This window comes from Pteropus medius, unplaced genomic scaffold, assembly GCF_902729225.1.
Source record: "Pteropus medius unplaced genomic scaffold, Ma_sr-lr_union100, whole genome shotgun sequence".
Taxonomy (NCBI): Eukaryota; Metazoa; Chordata; class Mammalia; order Chiroptera; family Pteropodidae; genus Pteropus; species Pteropus medius.
In genome coordinates, this window is record NW_024355327.1 from 3870862 (window position 1) to 3891467 (window position 20606).

Consider the following 20606-nt stretch of genomic DNA (forward strand, 5'->3'; position numbering starts at 1 on the left):
CACACACACACACACACACACACACACACACACTCGAGATGAATTGGCTAAATGTGGAAGGTAACTCAATGGAGCTTCTAGAAGATAATAGAGAAAAATATGTGCATGAGATTAGGCAAGGCACAGATTTCTTAAGTAAGACACAAATAGCACTACCATAAAAGAAAAAGTTTATAAATTGGACTTGGTTAAAATTAAGAACTCTATCAAAAGACACCATTAAGAGAGTGAAAAAGAAAGCTGCAGTCTGGGAGACAATATTTGAAATACATATGTCTAACAAGGAATTCATGTCTAGAATATATACAGAACTAAAACCAATAAGAAATAGACAACTCAATTTAAAAGAGACAAAAGACTTGAGTATGCGTGTCACCAAAGAGGATTCCAGATGACCAATTAGCATATGGAAAGATACTTAACTTCAGTAGTCATTAGAGAAATGCAAATTTTAACCACAATGAGTTAATACTATATATCTACCTGAAAGGCTAAAATGAAAGAGCCTGATAATAGAAGTGTTGGTGAAGATATGGAGCAGCTGGAAGTCTTCATCCACTGATAGATGGTTATGAATTGAGAAAACCACTTTGGAAAAACATTTTGTCAGTATCTACTAAAATGAAACATGCCTGCCTATACTGCAGCCATTTCACTCCTTGGTATATACCCAAGAGAAATGAATGCATACGAGCACCCAAGGACTTGTACATGAATGATCATAGCAGCTTTATTCATAATTACCTCAAAAGGGAAGCAACCCAAATGCCCATCAGCAGCCATATGGAAAAGCAAATTGTGGTATATCCATACAGTGGAACACACTCAGCAATAAAAAGGAGCCTTTGGGTAGGGCATTAAATGGGGGTGGGGTGGGGGGACAGGTAGGGAGGACCTGCTAAGGGGCTGAAAATGTTTTATATTTTGATTTGGTTGGTGATTACATGGGGGTATAAATATTTAAAAACATTATTGAGTTGTACACTTAAGATTTGGGTACTTTATGTTTGTTGCAAACTGCATTATTGATGGTAGCCTTTTACTAGAGACCTTGGAGGAAGGAAGGGGAGGTGAAACTATGTTAGAGGGCAGGGCAGGCTGGAGGGGAAGAGAGGATGGAGCCTGGGGGAGGCCCGAGTTTTCCCTGCATGGAGCAGCTCTTGGTTCCAGGTGCTGGCAGTGCTATCGCTCCTGTGTGTTCCTCTTCATCCTCATCCATCTTACCTTCACGTCCTGCAGCATGTGAGCAATATCTGCCATTAATCTCTGGCAAGAACCTTACCTTGCAGAGGATCTGCACTTGGGAGGGAGAGTGTCCTTCCTTCATTCTGTGCTGTTTAAAGGAAAGATGCATATAGCTGGAGCTTGCAGAGTTTGCGCTCATTGGACTTCTGTAAAGTCCCAATCTGGAAGGAGACAGAACCTGTCTGTTGGCTAGCTTTACACATAGCCAAGGATTAAATGGTGGTGGTTTGTGTGACTGGATAGGTTGGAGGGGATCCAGTGAGGAGGTGGAACCTGCCTCTTTCTGCCCAGGCACATTGCTCAGCACCCACACCCTGGGCCGATCCTCAACAAATTAAAGCATGTTATGTGGATGGCCCGGGGCAGCCCAATGGTCTGCTGGAGCAGATCTGCAAGCTGAGTGGACCGTGGTGCCCTGGGGCATGGACTGTGCTCCAGATGGTCTCTGCTCTGTGCTTGGGTGCTCTTGCTGGCATCTTTCTGAGGGAACAAGGACATGCTTCATTTCCAGGCTTACGGGCCGGCTGCTTGGGACACTATATGCACCTGGTTGTGGATCTGATTGCCAGTATGGTTTGAATTTATTATTTATTTATATCTTCGTGCCTGTCATGTTCCATAAAAGTTTTAAGCCACTTTACTAGGAGAAAATGCGGAGAGTGTAGGGGTTAAGAGTGTAGGCCAGAATGCCTGGGTTCTCAGACGTGACATTATACCAGGGACAGGTAGCAGCCAGTGTTCAGGCACCACAGAATGAGTGTGAGAGGCACGAGAGCGGGCAGAACACATTGGCTGGTGGCCTTGGGCAAGTCGCTCTTCCCCTTTGTGCTTCAGTTTCTTCATTGGATGATAGAGGGTAAATCAGGGATAAATCTGGACAACATGAGAAGAGTAACAGTGCCACCCTTTGTGTTGTTATTTGGATTAAGTGAGGTAATTAACATAAAGCATTTAGGAGATTGCCTAGCACACAGTCAGCGCTCGGCAGATATTAGCAGTGGTGGGGGCAGTGTAGAGCCTTTGAATATGCATCATTCCCCACGTGGGCCCGGTGAGTCAGTGCGGAAAGCACTGGAGCTTACCTGCACATGTCAGGGCTCAGCGAACGTTCACTCGCTTTATTATTTTTATTATTCCATCATCCTACCACAGGCCCTCGATCCCCTATATACAGTTACAGAATTAAGAAACTGCATGTTTTAAAAAAAACTTTGGTGCAAACTCATTTGATGACTAAAACTCGACCTGATTTAATAGGAAGCTATTTATAGTATGTGGCAGAAATAGCCTCATGCTCAGCTGCAGAACTATTTATGTATTTGACTATGGATGCTGGCCTGACCCTGCTGGCGTTTTACATAACGCACTGTACATACTCCATAATTTGCCTTTCTAAAACACAAACGTTATGAATTCCAAAACATGTCCAGCTCTGAGGGTTAGGAAGAGGGATCGGATTGTGGACTTGTCTGCTATAGTTTATCCTCCAGCTGGCCAGTTAGGCCATTTTCTCTTTCTTGGCTAATAGAAAAGACTGCTGCAATGGGTATCTTTGATAGACTTGGTATTCCTGCGTCACTGGGCATACAGATTTAAAATTTTGATAGCTATTGGCAGATTGCCTTCCAAAGAGATGAGAGAAAATGACACTTCCACCAATAGCGTGTGAATATGAATTTGGTCCTGTTACTCCCAGGCTTCCGAGAGCCTCTGTGGCTGCCCACGGCTGCCATGGAATGCAGGCTCATGTCCTAGCTCCTTTCCGTGGTATTCACAGCCGTCCCTTCCCTGTCTGGCCTGACTTCCCAATCTCTGACTCCCTGGCCTTTCTGCTGCTACCATACTTGAGTCTCAGACTAGCTGTAAAGTCCCGTGGTCAGTTAGTGACCATCCTCCCACCCACTACTGTGTTCCCCAGGGGAGGGGTTGGGGTTGGGGGATGCCGCCAAAGACAAAGCTGCCCCTTGCTCTGTGGCTGGGGACACAACTGAGTTCTGGTGGTCCTGCCAGGTAACTAAAGGCCTCGAGCCGAGGAACTAGAGTGTGAGAGGGAACAGAAGGGACACTATGGGAAGGCCCCAAGGCAAATTTGGAAGAAAAATTTGTGTCTTCAGGCCTGTGAGAAGCCCTTGCAGAGGACTGAGCCAGGAAGTGACCGGGCTGACTGGACTTGTATTTTAAATACTGCAGGTCATAATGGAGGTGGTAAGAGGTGTTAGCAGTTGAGTTGGATAGAAGGAAGTGGAGGGAGAAGGGTCAGGCCTTAGACACTAATCGTACATAAGGGGTAAGACAAGAGAAGGATCAAGGACACCTCCCAGGACCCTGGATTCACAGTGTAGGTGAATAGAGGTGTCCTGCCTCAGGGGGAGGAAAGGATGATAGAGAAAAGAACAAATGCTCAGGCTGCTGGAGTTCAAATCCCAGCTCCAGCACTGGTTGGTGTCACGTCCTCAGGCAGGGCATTTCACTGCATATGGAGCCTCTCTACTCTCATCTGTAAAATGGAGATTTGCTTCACCTCCTTGCAGGGTGGTGGTGAATATTAATAGTTCTAATAGTAGTCAAGGGGCTGGCACATAGTGGGTGCCGGCTAAGTACAGGTCTTCCCTCCCTTGTTTCTTCATTGGATGATAGAGGATAAATTAGGGATAAACGTGAAGCCACCCCTCAGCCTCCCCAGACCTAGCTTCTCTGCTGGAAGGGCCTGCCTAGCTCTCAGTCTCTGCATTTTCTTCTCAGACCTTGCTTTTGTTTTCCTGCTGGATTTTGAGTCCTTCAGAACCCAAATCACAGGTGGTAGAGCCTGGACATCTGCTGAAGATGTCTCTAGGTGAACGAAGCTGCTCCCTGTAGGGTGGGAGCTATGTCTTCTCAGAGCTGGTTACATGGGTCACCCTGGGTAAATGTTGCTGGAATGAATGAGCATGTGAATGAATGAGCCATCAATAACTGTTTGGCCTTGGCCTCCCACAGATAAACATCAAAAGGCTGGGCCGATCCCATTTCTGGAGCTGCCCAGTGCTGGGCCCACTACATCAGCTACCTCAGAGGAGTCTTTAAAGTGTAAATTCTCAGGCAATTCTGATTCAGAAGGTCTGAGTTGGGGCTGAGCATGATTCTGTGCTCGGAGGGTTCTGTACCGTGCCCCGTCAGGACGCCAGTGGGTCTGAGGACTGTGGGTCTCCCTGACTCCGAGATCCTGTGTCTCTGTCATGGAAGCTCAAGGCCTTTTTCCTCAGCCATGTGCCCTGACATGTCCCGCCCTGCTGGGTGAGGCCAGTTTTCTTGGTACCGTGTCACCAGGTAGGGTTTCTGGGTAGTGGCGGCAGCTGCTCCCCTCCTGCAATCAGCAGGAATTAAAATGCCTGGTTTGTTTTAATCCAAACGTTCCTCTGTGATTACACAAGGGCAAGTGTCTTTATCACAGCTGATGCCCCAACAACTTGGGGGCCCATGTCCCCAAACTTACTTTGGTTTGTGGTCTCATTCACCCTGCTAGCCCTTTGTAAGGGGAGTGATGGAGCCCAGCTGCTCTTACCCCAGCAGAGGACAGGGCTCAAGTGCTGGGCTTTGCCTCCGGAAGCATCTGCTACTTCTCATTGCCTGCTCCTCCCTGGACACAAAAGAATGATTATAACCAAATGAAAGGGTCTTCCTTCACTCCTATCTCCCTGCCTTTTGCAAATTTCTGGTTGGGTTTTGTAGACAGTACAGTCTTGCTCTTGACCTGTGTAAGTCTGCTGAATGGTAGAGGTCCCAGGACGGTGTCAGAAGTGCCACCCTGCTTAATTCTCCTCCGCCTGAGCAGTGGGTGAAGGTTCAGCAGCTGGCAGAGGGAGGCCAGTGCTGGACACGTGACTTGGCTGGCCAGACTCCAGATTGCTCACTGCTCATTGTCATTGTGTGCTTTGTGGGTGTGTGCCTCTCAGAGAGAAGGGGAGGGATCTGGAATCCTGGAGAGCCTCTTGAGAAGCAGATCCAGGTCTCTGTGCCTGGGGTCTAGGCGGAGAGGACTGGGTGGGCTGATGGCCTCTGCATGTCTGGGCCAGTAGAAGGGGTGGAGGCTCAAAGGCTCTTCTAGGGTGACCATCACTCCTGTCACTTTCTTTGTCATTGTGGCTAAGGTGGCCAGGTTACTGCTTCCTGAGATCTCTGTGCCTGTACAGTCTTGCCTTCTAGGTGGGTCTGGAATGGTTCCTCACCAGGTGTTTTTACATTCTCTGGAAGTGCTTTTCCCCACTTCTTTTCATCCTCCTGATTGCTCGGCATCCCAGCTCCTGAAGCTTCAAATCAGAGTTCCAGTAGTCTTACCTCAGACCCTGAGGCTTCAGTGGTCTGATTTTATATGATTTGATTTTATAATTTACAGTGGAGATTTTTTTAGTAGCTACAGAAAATCATATTTTGTGGAGTTATGATATCAAGGAATTGCATCTCTTGTGTTTAACTTGTGTAAACTAAACTAGAAGCTCTTAGAAAAAAGAAACAGCTGTTTAATCTTGCTGTTCTGTATAAGTGAATGTATATTCTGGAGAGTGGGGGGTTGGAGGTAGTGAATCTATGGGTCTTCCTAGCTGGCCCCATTTCCCACCTGCCCCGACTGGTATGGGGTAGTCCTGTGTGTGAGTCTGAGGGTTACAGGTCTGTATGTTCTCTCTGTCTTGACTGCCGACTTTACCTGGAGTGCTGCTGAACACTCAGCCCCCTTCCTCTAGCACTGGGGCACCCTGGGCTCTTCAGGGAGATGGAACCCCTTTCCAGGATGCACATTCTTGAAGGACTTTGCAGGGGAATTTTGGACTCTGCAGAATTTTCCCACTAACTTTAAAATTTTCCCTCCAGTGTCAGAGGCTGCAGTTGATCCTCCCTTCTGCAGGGTCTTTCTCAGCTGACACCTGGTGTCAGAACACAGAGATGGAGCTAAGATTTAGCTAAAGATTTTATTTTATGGGGGAGTCAGGCTGTGTATTTACTCAGGTACCAGAACCCATGGGACATTGAAAGTTTGGAAGCCTGGACCCAGAGGTCAGAAAGACCCAGCCGTTCAATCCCTATCGTCCACTTCTAGCAGCTGGAGCTGCTTATGCCAGACTTTGTTTCCTTCTCTGTAAGATGTGGACAACAACGTGCATCTCATGGGGGTCTTGTGGGACTTAACGTGCGTGTGGAGTAGGTCCTTGATATGTTTTGGTCATCTCCTCTCCTTAACTAGGGTCCCATAGATTCCAGTGAATTTTATATTGTCACCTACCTACAATTTTATGAAACATTATTTATAATTGGGATTTTAAGAGAGCTCACCTTATTGCAGGTGTTTTGAAACACCTTTTGGGCATATAGAGTGCTGTACTTAAGCATTTGTCCTTGCAGGTAATGAATGATGATGAGGCAAATGGGGCTTCCATTCTTGAGCTGAGCCATTAAGTGTGATATGTGTCAGTTGGGAAGATTGGCACAAGGTCTTTTCTCAGGCCATTTTACATGATTGTCATCTCTATTTGGACTTCTATTTGAGAGAGGAGGGACAAGCATCTTTTTTTTTTTATGCTTATGCACCGTTTTTTTCACTCACTAGCTCTGTGAGCCTGGGCAGGCCACTTGAACCCCTCTGTGCCTTAGTTTCCTCATCTTTAAGAAGCTAAGGGTCCCTGCCTTATAAGGTTGCTGAGAGGGCCAAATGAGATGAAGCATTTGAAGGTCTCTGCAGAATGCCTGGCACGTAGGAAGGCTGCCATCACTGTTGCCTGTGGTGAGGAAAAGGAGAACAGTGATGACAATGATGACAATTATGACATGGTTCCCAGACCCCTAGGCAGCCTGCGTGCCTTCTTTCAGATGGACTCTGCTTGGGCAATGTTCACCCTAGAGCAGGCAGCACACACAAAAACACCAGACTGCTCTGACCACTGTGTCTTACTTCCTCCTACCTTGGGGTCCTCCATGAATGGATAAACATCCTCTCTGTCCACCAACAAAAATGTACTGAGCGTCCACTAAAGACATTATTGGAGAGCCCTAGTAGAGGCAGGCAGGCGTTAGCGGTTTTGTATAAAATAAGATTTTTAAAACATTTTTGCATTAGAGCTATTTTGCAATATGAGAACTTACCCAAGAATGCCAGCTTATGAGTCATATGGGCGAGGGGATGCCCTGGTTGAAATCAGAACACCCTTTGGCCTAAGGACAGGCAGCCTCAAGCTGGGAAGGACTTGACCGCTGATGGTATCCCTACCGAGCCCTTGTTCTAAAACATGGGATAGGATCTTCCCTTGGGAAGACTGGAGACTTGAGTAGAGGCTCTGAGGACTGACCTAACCCTTTCTCCAGCTCCCCAAATGAGCATGTGCTGGAGGCCATGCCCACACCATCAGCCTTTCCACATGCAGTGATAACTGGACTGTTATCCACTCCTCTGGCACGTTCAGCTCAGCCTCTCATAATTAAACCATGTGGAAAGCTAAATGCCGAAGTCTAAGGCTGCCCAGCGAGAGTGGAGTTCACAATACTTGTTGGAGCAAGCATGATGACATTAGTCTATCGTATTCATTTCATTATGGGGCATCTTGACATGGTGTCTAGGAATGTAGTACCTCAAGTCTCCAGCATAGACCTTCCTTTGAGAGAGTAACAAAAAGTCTTGGATGGGTACCGCAGGGTTTCGTCTCTTGGAACTGCACTTTTCTGTGGATCTGGGAGGCCAGCTCCCCATGAGGGCCATTTTATTTCTTCAGGTGTATGGCGATGGCCTTTGTGGTACCTGATTCTGCAGCAAGTCTGTATCATCTTTCATTTGAGTGGAGTGGAGAATGCAGTTAGCTGAATTTGTTCATTTGTTCAACAAGTATTATACTTGTCATCATACTCACAGTTGGGATGCCACAGACTCCGGTGCAGCTGGGGAGACAGACACACATGTACACAGGTGGGATCTGAGTGAGGAAGTGGTGAGGCAGGAGCCCTGGGGAGGCACCGAAGGGCTCTGGAAAAGCCCGTGGGGATAAGAGCAGTTGACTTTACAAAACGCCTCTCAGAGGGTGAACCTCATTCCCACATCCTTGCCACAACACGCACTACCCACCCCCTCTGCTGCCACACCAGACCTCTACAGGATCGGGCCTCCAGGAAGGGTGGAGTAGAAATATAAATAATAAATAAAAGCAGATAACACTAACCACTAACTAAGTCTTCTTGGCCAAACACTCCATAGATGATCTCATTTAACCCGGAGGTGCGTAACCCTCTGAGATGAGATCCTATCCATGATTTCTCGGCTGGTGGAGGCGCTGTTCCCCCTGTAACTGTACATCTCCCCATTACTGCTTAATCACATTGTATTGTAATGATTGGTGTGTTTTTTTGTTTGTTTTTACTTTGAGACAATTTTAGTAACCTTAAAATGTGTAAATACTTTTTTGTTCTTATAAAACTGCTAGCGGTACAGATGTAACTGAAGCCCACTTTAACCTCCAGCCAGTCCATGTCTATCCCCAATGGCAGCCTTTTAAAAATAATGTCCCCTTAATAATCTGCATGCTCCTGGGGCACAGGCAGTTTCTTCTGTATCCTTATAGATACCATGAGCCGATCAGTGGGAGGACAAAGATGAGTAGATGGCACAGGAGTGCTGCCGTGTCCATGCTGGCCAGAGCTCTGTTGGGTAACTGACCTTGGGTCAGACCTCAAGGGAAGGGAGTGCTCTGGCTTGACCCAGCCACCTATATTATGGGCCACCATCTGATGTCTTTGTGACAGCAGCCATGCTAGTATTGTTATCTCTGGTTCATTTTAGTGGCCACAGCCGCCCTCAGGAGCAGTGGCCTTGTTTTCAGTCAAGACCTATGGGTCTTGTTTCTTGGCTGTTGGGGAGGTGAGGTCATCTGGGGCAGGTGGCTTGGGACTTTATGGTCATAGCCCCAGCTGTCCAATCAGCCTTCAACTCTGACTTTGGCCCTGAGGTTGGCAGACAAAAAGAAATATACATGTATCCAGCTCTCTGATAGAAGCCTGGAGGACAAACCATGACTGTTTTTCACTGATAAATGTTTATAAAGCCTGCTGAATGCCAAGCATGATACAGAGCAAAGAACATGCCAAGCTTTTGCAAATCTCTCCAGAGGGTGTGTCCTCTTTTGAGATCTGAGGCTGAAAAGATGAAGCGTCTTAATTTGTTGTTTGTGTACTTGTGAAGGGGTGTGTGTGTGTGTGTGTGTGTATGTATGTGTGTGTGATCAAGCATGTCAAAGTGTTTATTAAGTACCAACGATATGCTTAACACCAAATTCAGGTGGGGCATAATTAAAGCAGAGTGGGGTCCGGGTCAAGAGCATAGGCTCTGGAATCACGGGTTCAAGTCTCATCTTTCCGGTGACAAGCTTTGGGACCTTGGGTCAGTTAGCTAGTTATTCTGGACCTCAATTTCCTCCTATTCAAAAGGGAGATGATGATGGCACCCACTTCACTGAATGGGAGAAGAAGAAATGAAATAACGCACAAGGAGCACTGAGCTTGATGCGTGATAGGTGCTCAAAAAGACTGTTATTATTAGAAGTAGTTGTTAATTAGCATTAGAAGCTCACATGCGGTCCAAATCAGGAGGTTCTTGATACTATTAGCCATTAATATGTGACAGTAGCAAAGGCGTGGTTTGTATTGCAAGTCCATGGAAGTTTGGGGAAGCTCCTGGCAGGAGATAGGGATCACCATGGGCATGTCGGGTGGGTGAAAGCTGTGAAGGAGAGACAGAGACTGTGTGGTAGGTGTCAGGGGAACATTTCAGGTCAGTCTGGTGGGCAGTGATTGGCAGAGTGCGGGATGTTGAGGAGGTAGCTGGAATCGCCTCCATTCGGAGGTGAAATGACACATGCCTGTGGAGTAGAAATGGAATGAGAGAGGCAGAGAAGCAGCAGCTGTTCCTGCTTCCTTTCCTCCTACCTCCCTGTCCTCCCCCATCTCCTCTTCTTTTTCTTTTTAAATTATAAGTGTATTTATTATATTTTCATAACTATTGATCTCAAATTATAGGATGCAAAGTTGGGAAATCTTGCGTGGCTATATTGATTTACAGAAAACAAACATGCGGCACCCTTATTTTTTGAGAGGATTACTGAGAAGTTGGGTGGAGTATGGGGAAACCTTTGAATAGACAAAATAGTTATAAAATTTTTAAAGCTTCTTATTGAAGCTTAAAATATCCACAGAAAAGGGCATATATCCTGACTATACAGGTTGACAGAGTTCCACAAACTGAACACAACTGAGGAAATAGTACTCAGATTAATAAACAGAACTTTGCTAGTACCCCAGTGGCCCCCTCGTGATCTCTTCCAGCTACTGCTCCCCCCTCCCCGCACCCAGCCACTGCCACCACACACTTATCATTCTGACATCTAACAGCTTGGGGTAGTGTTACTTGGTTTTGTCTTTTCTGCAGATGCACTCGTAGCAAGCACTCTCGTGTGTGGTATCTTTGGCTTAGCATTGTCTTGTGAGAGTCATCCTTGTTGTTGCAGATCATCCGTTCCATTGCTGTGAATTACCACCATTTATTTCATTCATTCTACTGTTGATGGGCATTTGGGTCACTCCTGGTTTAGGGCTGGAGGTAGGCCAAACAATGCCCCCCCTCCCCGGCCCCACCAAAAGATATTCATGACCTAATTCCTAGTCACGGGTACATTCACTAGTAATGCTTGTGACTATGTTACCTTCCATGGCAAAGTTAAGGATCTGGACATGCAGAGATGATCCTGAATTACCTGGGTGGGCCCAATGTAGTTACAAGGATTCCCATAAGAGGGATGCGAGAGGGTCTGGTGCAGAGAATGAGATGTGACAGTGGAAGCGGAGGCGAGATAGGGAGAAATCTGAAGATGTCACATTGCTGGCTCTGAGATGGAGGAAGGGGCCATGAGCTGAGGAATGCAGGTGACCTCTAGAAGCTGAAAAAGGCAAGGAAATGAACTCTCCCATGGAGCCTTCAGAAGGAATGCAGCCCTGCTGACCTATGTTAGACCCATTTCTGACCTCTAGACTTATGAGATGATAAATTTATGCTGTTTTAGGCCACTCAGTTTGTGGTAATTTGTTATAACAGCAGTAGGAAACTAACGCAAGGCTGTTAGGGATAGTACTACTAAGAACATTCTAGAAAATGTCTTTTGGTACTCCTATGTATCTAGGAGCAAATGCAAGTTGGATAGTTACTGCCACAGTCTTCCAAGATGATGGGACCAATGGATACTCCTACCAGCAGCAGTATGTAAGCGTTCTGGTTGCTTTACAGTCTCACCAACACTTGGGGCTTCCTGAGAAAAGTTATTAGCAGGATTTGGTGTCCAGTGGACACTCTGCAGGAGGTTGGTGCTCAACGAATGCTGGTCAATGCCTATCTAGCCAGCTGAGGAGAGGAATGAGGAGGTGGTGGTGCCAGAGTTTCTAGCTGGGAACATTAGAATTCCTCTTCCACGGAAGTGACCGAGATGGCAAATACTGATGACCTTTAGATTAATACAGAACTTTCTGGCTGAAGAGTTAGAACAGTACTTATCTTTGTAACTTTCTGATTCACCAAGGTGACTGGTGAGTATTGTGAGATGGGGGAAAAGCCTGTACTGTTCACTCAGCTCCTCAGAATTTGAAAACCGCCCTCGCCTACATGCCGTGACCTTAAGCTAATCACAGCCCCTTGGAGCTCTGGTTTTGCCATCTATAAAATGGGTGTGATCCCTCCTTCCCTGCAGGGCTGTGGGTGGGTGAGTGGAACCTCTGTGTGAGAGCCTCGAGTTTACTGCCCACAAATAAGAGGTGCAGTCAGTAGTGGCTGTGGTTGTTGCCAGCAATGGTATTAAGCACATAAATTCCTTCTACAGATGTTGGCAATTCCAGATTCAGAGTGTTCAGGGGGCTGAGCCTCTCACCCACTCGGGTGGCATCCAAGGTGGGTAAGGGCAGGCTCATGGGTCACTCTCCTAAGGCTTTATAGAGACACTGTCTCCCCACAGCCCTGAAACTGCTTTTGAAAGCATTTGTTCATTCATTCATTCATTCATTCATTCAGCTGTTACTGAGCTTCACTATGCACATTATAATACCATGGTTAGGAACATAGATTCCCAGAACAAATGCCTGGTTCAAGTCTTGGCTTTACCATTTGCTGTCTGTGTGGGCTTTGATAAACCTTAATGTTTTTGTGCCCAGTTTCTTGATTCCTTAAGTGAGGCAGTATCTGCTTTCTAGGGCTGATGTGAGAATTGGATGAGATAACCCATGTGAGTGCTGGGACCCTGGTCAGCCCTCAGTGCTGGGTACAGAGATAGGCACCCCTAATCCCTGCCCCTAGCCACAGGCTGAAGGGCAATGGTTTATTGATGGCTGTCTACAGAATACCTTCTCCAATATGTGGAAGGAAAATCCTAAAACCTTGACCCAGAACTAGCCAGTGGGCCCCTGGAGGACAGGCTCTGACATCTCACAGCTGCTCCGGAAATGTGGCTTTGAGGACAGTCCTGTTGTTGGCATCATTTTGGGATGTAGGTGTCATCACATCTCCTTGCAGCAGTCCCTGGGCTGTGGGAGAGCTTGGTGTGCTGAGCAAACTTGGCTTACAGGCTGGTGGTGAGGTGGGCTGAGGTGTTCACAGCTGCAGAAGAGACCCTGGTAGGGACCGTACTTCATGGTGAGGCTGCAGTGACACCTCTGGGACTCTGGGCTCAAGTCCCAGTACCCTTCCATTGTTCTTCCTTCCAGGATTTTCATCTTCTCTTGTGCCTTATCCTCGGCCCTCCATAACATACATACCTCAGCTGATGAAGTTAAGCTCTGATGGAAGCTAGAGCTGTGGCCGCAGACAGGGATCTAGACGCTAAAAATATCTCACAATGTGCCCCTTGCCAGTTAAAAGAGCAGTGTTGGAGTCTGTGACTGGAGATCCTCCGGAACACTGACTCTGTCCAGCACCTTGTGGTGCAGGGGTCCCAGATATCTGCTCCTGCTCACCTGGATCTGAGAGTTAATCCAAATTACGTGTTGATCTAGGAGCCTGCCAGACCCGTGGTGGAGCAGATGGAGGTGGAGATTTGGCCAAGTGGGCTTGTGATGCTCAGCAGTCAAAACAGTCGATGCAGTAGAGCTGGGCCATAAAGACAGCACCAGCAGGAAGATCATGGGTGTATAAGTTACTCTGAACCCTTTTGCCCAGGAGGCACCAGGTTGGAGACCAACACACTATCCCTCAATATGGTCTGCAAAACCAGTTCTTTTAGAGTTGAAACATATGACCGTTTTTTGGTTGATACCAAATGAAGTAGCTGGTTTGTGTCTGGAGACATACTGTAGAAAGAAAATCTATCTTCTAATGCTAAAACCACACCCTGATGTTGAGGAATGCAATACCTGAGACTGAAGAGGGAACCTCAGAGTTATATCTCAGGCTTACTGTAGGGCAAACACTCAGGGAATGGAATAGTGGGCGGATTTTTCCACCTACTGGAATTTTCTCTCTGGAGCTCTGTCTCTCTGTCTCTGTCCCTATCTCTATGTCTCTTCTCGTCATTCCTAAGGACATAGACTTGAATCTTTAAATATGGTATCATGTACATTTGTTTGGTGTTTTGCCATTCTAAGTAGTCATTTTGTGAAGTGAGGCTCACCATTCATATGTGTGGATCCCAGTGTTTCTAATTCTAGGCCAGGTGCCCTGCTCTTGAGAGTCTTCACACTAGTAGATATTATATGGTTATTAATACCTTTTCATCCATCAAACCCTGATTGTGTACTCACTTGAAAATGCATGTGGTTTTACAAAAATTGTGACCAAAAATTGTTTGGCCTCGCCTGTCTCCACGGATACAGCATATCCCAGGCTCCAAGTAACCAAACACACCCTCAGAAGGGCTCCAGTGAGAATAATTAATCACAGTGCTAACTTGGATGAGAGCTAACTAGTTATACAGACAGAATCCAATGAAACAGTGACTTAAAGAACAAAGAAATTTCTCCTAAGGTAGTAGCTCCCAGGCACGAAGGTGGCCATGCTCCATGTCGTCAGCCACAGGCCCAGGTGCCTTCTGTCTTGTTGCCCTGTTATTTCCAAGAGCATTGTCATCAACTGCATGAGTTCCAGTCAGTGGGAACCAAAGGGAAAAGTGGACAAGGCATGCCTGTGTCTTAAGACCTAGATGGAGAAGTGGCCAACTTCTTTTCACATTCCATTGGGAACACAGATACCTGGCAGCACCTAGCTACAAGGATGCCTGGGAAATGTCCTTGATAAAACCTGAATAACTATGGAAGAAGGGGAGAATGGTTTTTGTTGGACACTGGGCAGCCTTTGATGTATTCCCCTTGTATGTATTTAATGCATCTCATTGTGTGCTTATAAATATTGGTTACTTTTCTTTTTCAGAAAGAAGACCTGGGCCTGCCATGCTGTATCTATAGACGATTCCGCAGTAATGAATCAGTGCGTCTTCAGAGGAATGGAAGAAAACAAGGAAAGGTAAAAATATCTTTAAAAATTAAAATAAAAATTTTATATGCAACAATTAAATGCAGTGCAGACCTTCATCTAAGCCTGTATAAGTCCGTAGAAGCCATCAAAAATTTGGAGATAGCCAAATTTCATGTATCCCCTTTTAATAGCTCTAGTTTCTCATACCAGAAGAGGGGATACTTTTGTTAAGTATGAGGAAATTTTTCTAAGACTTAGAAGGAATAATTGGTATAAATATAACTGATGTGGTATAGAATTAAATATTTGATTCCAAAAATTATGGACACTCATTCCAAGAAACTATGGATCCGTGCTCAGATGTGTTGTGTCTAGATTTCTGGGTGGCCAGTCTTCGTAAAGGAGGCAAAGGCAGATCCTTAATTCTTGGCAGCCATTGCTGCTCTTGAAGTCATCTCTTTCTTCCATTACCTCTTCTTTCCCTTAAAAGTAAATGTATTAATTTAATTTTAATGTCCAAGAAATGCATGGATACATATTCCCAGTTAAAAATAAGAGTGAATTCCCCATTGACTTCCCCCATTTTGTTTCCAGCCCCACCCTACTCCTGCCTTTCCCAGAAGTAACAACTGTGATCTACTTGTGTGCGTTTCCTTTCAGAACTTTTTCTAAGTGTCTACATACATAGAAAAAAGTCATTCTTTCATTCTTTCCTTTTCCTTTTCTTCCTGTTCTTTAAGTACAGGCTTACATACTATGCTTGTCAATCTATTTTGTAACCTTTTAAAAGAATTCAAATGTTTTCAAGACAGTAATGCGAATCTATCTTGTTTTCATACTGCAGCAAAGTGAATAGTATATCCATATTATAAGAATCTCCTGTTTATCCAGCTGTTGTCATGTTGATGGTGGGTAGATAGGTTCTGTTTTTGCCCTTATAACACTGTTGTGATGCACTTTTTGGTATGTGCCCGAAGCACTGAGGCAGGCAGTTCTCTTAGGTGGTTACTAAGGAGAGGAGTTATTGGGTCGTCCTGTGTGTGCATTTAAGATCTTAATAAATATTGCCAGATTGTTCTCTAAAAAGCACTACTCGTCAACAGGCTACCAGATGTCCTGTTTGCCCACCCTCCTGCCATACCGCTGTTCTTCATGCGTTTTCATTTTTGCCAGTCTGTTGGTGAACAGTGGCATCTCCTTGTGATTGTAATTTTCTCCCCCTTCTCTTTGCTCTGGGGAAGTTCTCAGGTCTCTCCTTTACTTGGTTTCATCATGGCTCTGGAGAGTCTCTGTCCTCACAGGGACCTAGTGACCTATTCTGAGGCCGGGGGCCTCTGGGCAGCCCTGGTCCTTCCCAGGAGTGGGTGCCACTTTTCTGAAAAGTGTCCAAATATGCTCCTTCAGGAGAGGTCGTCACAGGATTACCGGCTTCTCTTTTGATCCCCAAGGGGATTTAGAAGTCTTTGGTTGAATTTCTCTACTTCAGGTTGTTTTATTCCTCCTCCTCCTCCCCACCTCCTCCCTCTCTCCCTCCCTCCTCCCCTCCCTCCTCCTCCCACCACCATCATCAAGGCAATGATGTATTTGCCATGTGTCAAGCTCTGTGTAGGGCACTTATCTTGCTTATCTTATTTAATTCTCACAGTAGTCTTATAAGATAGGAAGTTGTATTGTTACCGCTATTATGACCATTAGGTGACATTAGAACAGAAATTCGTTCAAAACCAACCCAAACAACAAAAAGAATGGCAACAAAAGCTCTGTCTTGCTGTGGAGCCCAGCTCCTAGCCATTGTTCTCGTCCTAAGAGACAAACAGACCTACACTTTCCGAGCGATGAGTTCTCCTTGTGAACATCACGCTATGTTTGTGGTTGCCTTGGCCACACTCAACTGTTATTTCACATCTGTGGTCTTCCCAGAGGAGAGTGTAGGAGTTGGGTGGTGGTTTTGAGTTTTGTCCTCATCCAGCACGTGAACATGGGTTCTTGTATAACACCAGCCCGTCTGTTTGGGTGGTGGCCTCACTCGCATTCATTCGAAACACTTCTCTGGAAAAGAGATTTTCCAGGTTGAGCATATTTGTCATGGGGAGAAAATCTACTTTATTAGGATAAATATACACACTGAGCTATGGAGGGAGAGGAATTTCTTCATGTGGCCCCAGCAGACCTGATCAGCATCCTACCCTAAAATGTTTAACTTTAGATCTCATTCTAAAAGCTGGCAGAGTATAAGTTCGAAGTCTTTTCTGAGCCCCCCTCCTCCCCATTATGTTTCAGAGATATAAAATCTAGAGCTGGAAGAGATCCTAGACTCATTGTATTATTTCTTCCTCCTTCATTATTATAGTTTTAAGCAGTCAGACTTAGAGTGATGAAATGATGGTCCAAATTCACACTGAGACAAACTCTGGGTCTCAGGTCTCTGGGGTCTGGCACTGGCTCTTTGCACAGCATTGCAGATACTTCTTGTGATAATCAGGAGCCCGATCAGCTATCATTCCAAAACTAGAGCTTATTAGCAGATAGTGCCTTGAAGGAAAGTAGCCCATTGATTAATCATCGATTATTTGTACAGTGGGCATATGTTGAATACTACTGTGTGTACCAGGAATAAAACGGTAGGTAAGATATAAATTCTTAGGGTATTCAGAGACTTGGGGAGTTGAAGAGGCAGTTGCATACACTGTGAGCAATGGTTAAGCGGAAAACTTCAATTCTTCATTGCTTAGTGGGGACAATAACAGTATCACCTGCAGTGGGCTGTTGGGGCATGTCCTGAGTTAATCATAGTAAAGCACCTGGCATGTAGTAAGCACCTAATAAAGGCAGCTGTTTTTGTTTTATTTTTATTCCTACATAGAATGAGGAACCTAAGAAGATTTTTCTACCAGGAGATTGATAGGAGCAGACTTGTATTTTAGAAAGAGTAATCAGTTGACACAGTTTCTCATCCTATATGTACTTATCTTTTTAGTGTCCACCTTACCTAATGGACTGTGAATTCCACTGGGCCAGGTCTTGCCTGTTTTGTTCACTGCTCTTTACCCAGTGTGGACACACAGTAGGTGCTCGCTAGTATTTTTGGGCCTATGACTAGAGGGGCTGGAGTAAAGACAATGGTTGGGCCCTGGATTCCTGAGGTGAGAAGGTGTGACGAAGCCTGCCAGTGAGGAGGACCTCAGCTCACCTGGGGCAGACTCCACTTTCCCAAGGAGAGGGGCTCCCTGGAAGCCCTGCCCACTCACCTCACTTTCCTCTGTGGGAACACAGTTTTGCTCCCGTGATTTATGGACAGTTTGTTTTTGAATCAAGCGACCTTATTGTGAGCAGACCATCCCCACAGCATTTGTTGACTGAGTAACCAGAACTTGTCACTCTGACTTCTGGTTGCTAACTCACAGAAACACAGGATTAAGATTAAGATTAAGCCCCCAGGGAGTACAGTTTTCTGCTGCCATCAGTGACCGTGAGCGAGTAATCTCACTTCTCTGGCCTCAGTTTCCTCAGCTTTGCAGCAGTGGAGTTAGGCAAACAAATTTCTGATATTCAAAGAGGAGAATTTTGAAGGGAGAAGTCTTTGCCCTTCTTGTTATCCTTAAAAATGGACTTGTGTTGAAATGCGTCGATGGTTAGGACTCAGAGCACGCTGGAAAAATGGCAAGATTTAAGTTCCTCTGTTCATTCGTTCACTTGTTCGTTCGTTCAGTTGGTCGGTTAGTCAGTTAACATCCCATCATTGCTCAGAAGCCCTGAACACTTGAGGAAAATGCTTAATTCCTCCAAGAAAGGATTAGGCTTTCCTGGGAGGACCTTTCACTCTCAGATTATACAAATGAGCGTCTCTTTTATGAAAATAAAGATTTTCTCTGGCTCATTCATTTATTCCACTGTGTTTTGAGCCCCTACTTTGTGCAGCCCCTCCTTTCTGTTAGACTTTACTCTCCTGCAAGGCACAGCCTTATCTGGTGCAGTGACATTCCACCTTTGGCCCAGGGCCCAGCAGAGAGTAGGCTTCTCAGCCTGTGAGCTGCTTTGGTGGACTGAATTGGCTAGAAAACAGGATGATTTTTAGATGGCAATGTGAAGTCTTATATCCAAAATTGAGATTCGTCCCAGAGTCTGTTCTGTTTTCCTGCTGGGCTGGGCTGATTTGTACCACCTTTAGACCAGTTAATTTCCCTGCTTGTCCTTAGTTCTCTTCATGAGCTGCTTATCAGCTTTCATCTTGGCCTTAGGCCAGAGCTGTTTTGGTCACTGATTTCTTATTAGCTCTTTTGTTCACTGCCCAAAGGGCTGTGCGTGGGGCCTGCTCCACTTTCTCCACCCTCCTGAAGTTCAATTACCTTGAGAAAATGGAAACCCAACAAAAGGATGAGTTTAACCTCTCCTGACCTGAGGCTATAGCCTTGACTCTCTATTCAGCAGCCCTATGACCAGGGGCAAGGTATTTCCCCTCTTCAAGGTGATTTCTTGGAGATCTCATCAGCATTTCTCACAGTCTGCTCCTAGAACATGGTTCCCTCTAAACAGCAGGCCCTGTTTGGGCATTGCTGGCATAAACTCAGTTAAATGTGGCCTTTCTTGGGAGACCCCGCAGAACCTACAGAAGGTCAGTGTGCATGGAGGGGTCTCTCACGAGAAGGTAGATCGTGCATTCTCCTATGATACTGGGGACATGCTGAACTGGGAGATCTTGAAGCTTCCTCCCAAAGCTGTGGTGACATGCCTGGGACAGAAAGGCAAAGTAACCATAGACACAGATGTTGGATTTTTAAATCCGATGTTAGCATTTTTTCCATTAAGAACTTAAAAATATTATTGTAGGCAAAAGATGGAAGAAGTCGTCTAATCTCTGTTGTAAGCCTACTGGTGAGTGAGTTGAGAACAGTGGGAGTGTCAGGTATCTTCAAAGAGGTTCTTATTCAGGCATGAACTCTCCTGTGCAAAGAACACCGGACTGCAAATTGGAAAACCGTAGTAAAGTGCTATGCAAGTTCTGCCCTCACCTCCTACTGGCTGTGTGACCTTGGTTGTGTTTCATTACTTCTTTCTCAGGTTCTTCATTGGCTTAAAAAAAGGGGAGGTCGGTTGATTGCTGAGTTTCCTTTCAATTCTAAAATTTTAGGTTTATTGTTTAAAACAACCATAAGCCCCATGAGGTTGGGACCGGGTCTTCTCACTGATTACTCAGGGCGGTGCCAGGGATATAGTGTTACTCACTAGACATAGACACTTATTGAATAAATATGGAAACGGAATAGGCTCCTTATTATGTTCATTGGCAGAACCCCATAGGAAGCTTATTGCTAAATTATTGTTAAAGTAATTTAATGAGTGAGCATGATTTTATTTGAGATACATGAAGACCCTGTGAGGGAAGTGATAATATTTTACGGGTGGGAAGCTGAGATTTTGAGAGGCAAGGGTTGGGCAGTGGTCCTCTAGTAAGAAATGAAGAGCCCAGACCCAGACCCCGTCTCCTGAACCCCACATTCTGCTTTGTTGATGTTGTTTTTCACCAGACCAAGTCTTTATTCATCCTGGTACTTGCCAAAGACATTGATTAGGACAGTGTCTTGGAAGATCTGCTGTGAAGCCACTGAAAGAGACCAACAGTGAACCTAGCTCACTCATTTATTCATTTATTGCTTCTATACAGAAAATTGTAATAATACCTACTAATTCTGGGTGCCTCCCAAGGGGCTTTGTATATATGCTGGCTCCAAACATCACAGCAACTGAGTAGACTATACATGTTTTTGCCTCCAGTTTGCAGATGAAGAAATAGTTTTAAGTACTTGTCCCAATGTCAGGTAATTAGGCTCAGACTTAAACCTGTGTCTTTGACACTGTCAGGGGAGGAAGCCCCGGTTCTTCTCACAACCCCCCTGCTTCTAATCTGATTGGG

The 20606-nt window shown here is 45.6% G+C and overlaps 1 protein-coding gene across 1 annotated transcript in view; it reads left to right on the forward strand.

Annotated features, from left to right (window-relative positions):
* Positions 1-20606, forward strand: part of ARHGEF3 (Rho guanine nucleotide exchange factor 3) — a 279695-nt gene that overhangs the window by 17507 nt on the left and 241582 nt on the right. Inside the window, exon 2 of the mRNA XM_039858606.1 lies at positions 14651-14743. Coding sequence (XP_039714540.1) covers positions 14700-14743 — 44 coding nt within the window. The 5' untranslated portion in view covers positions 14651-14699. The remainder of the gene's footprint in view (positions 1-14650; positions 14744-20606) is intronic.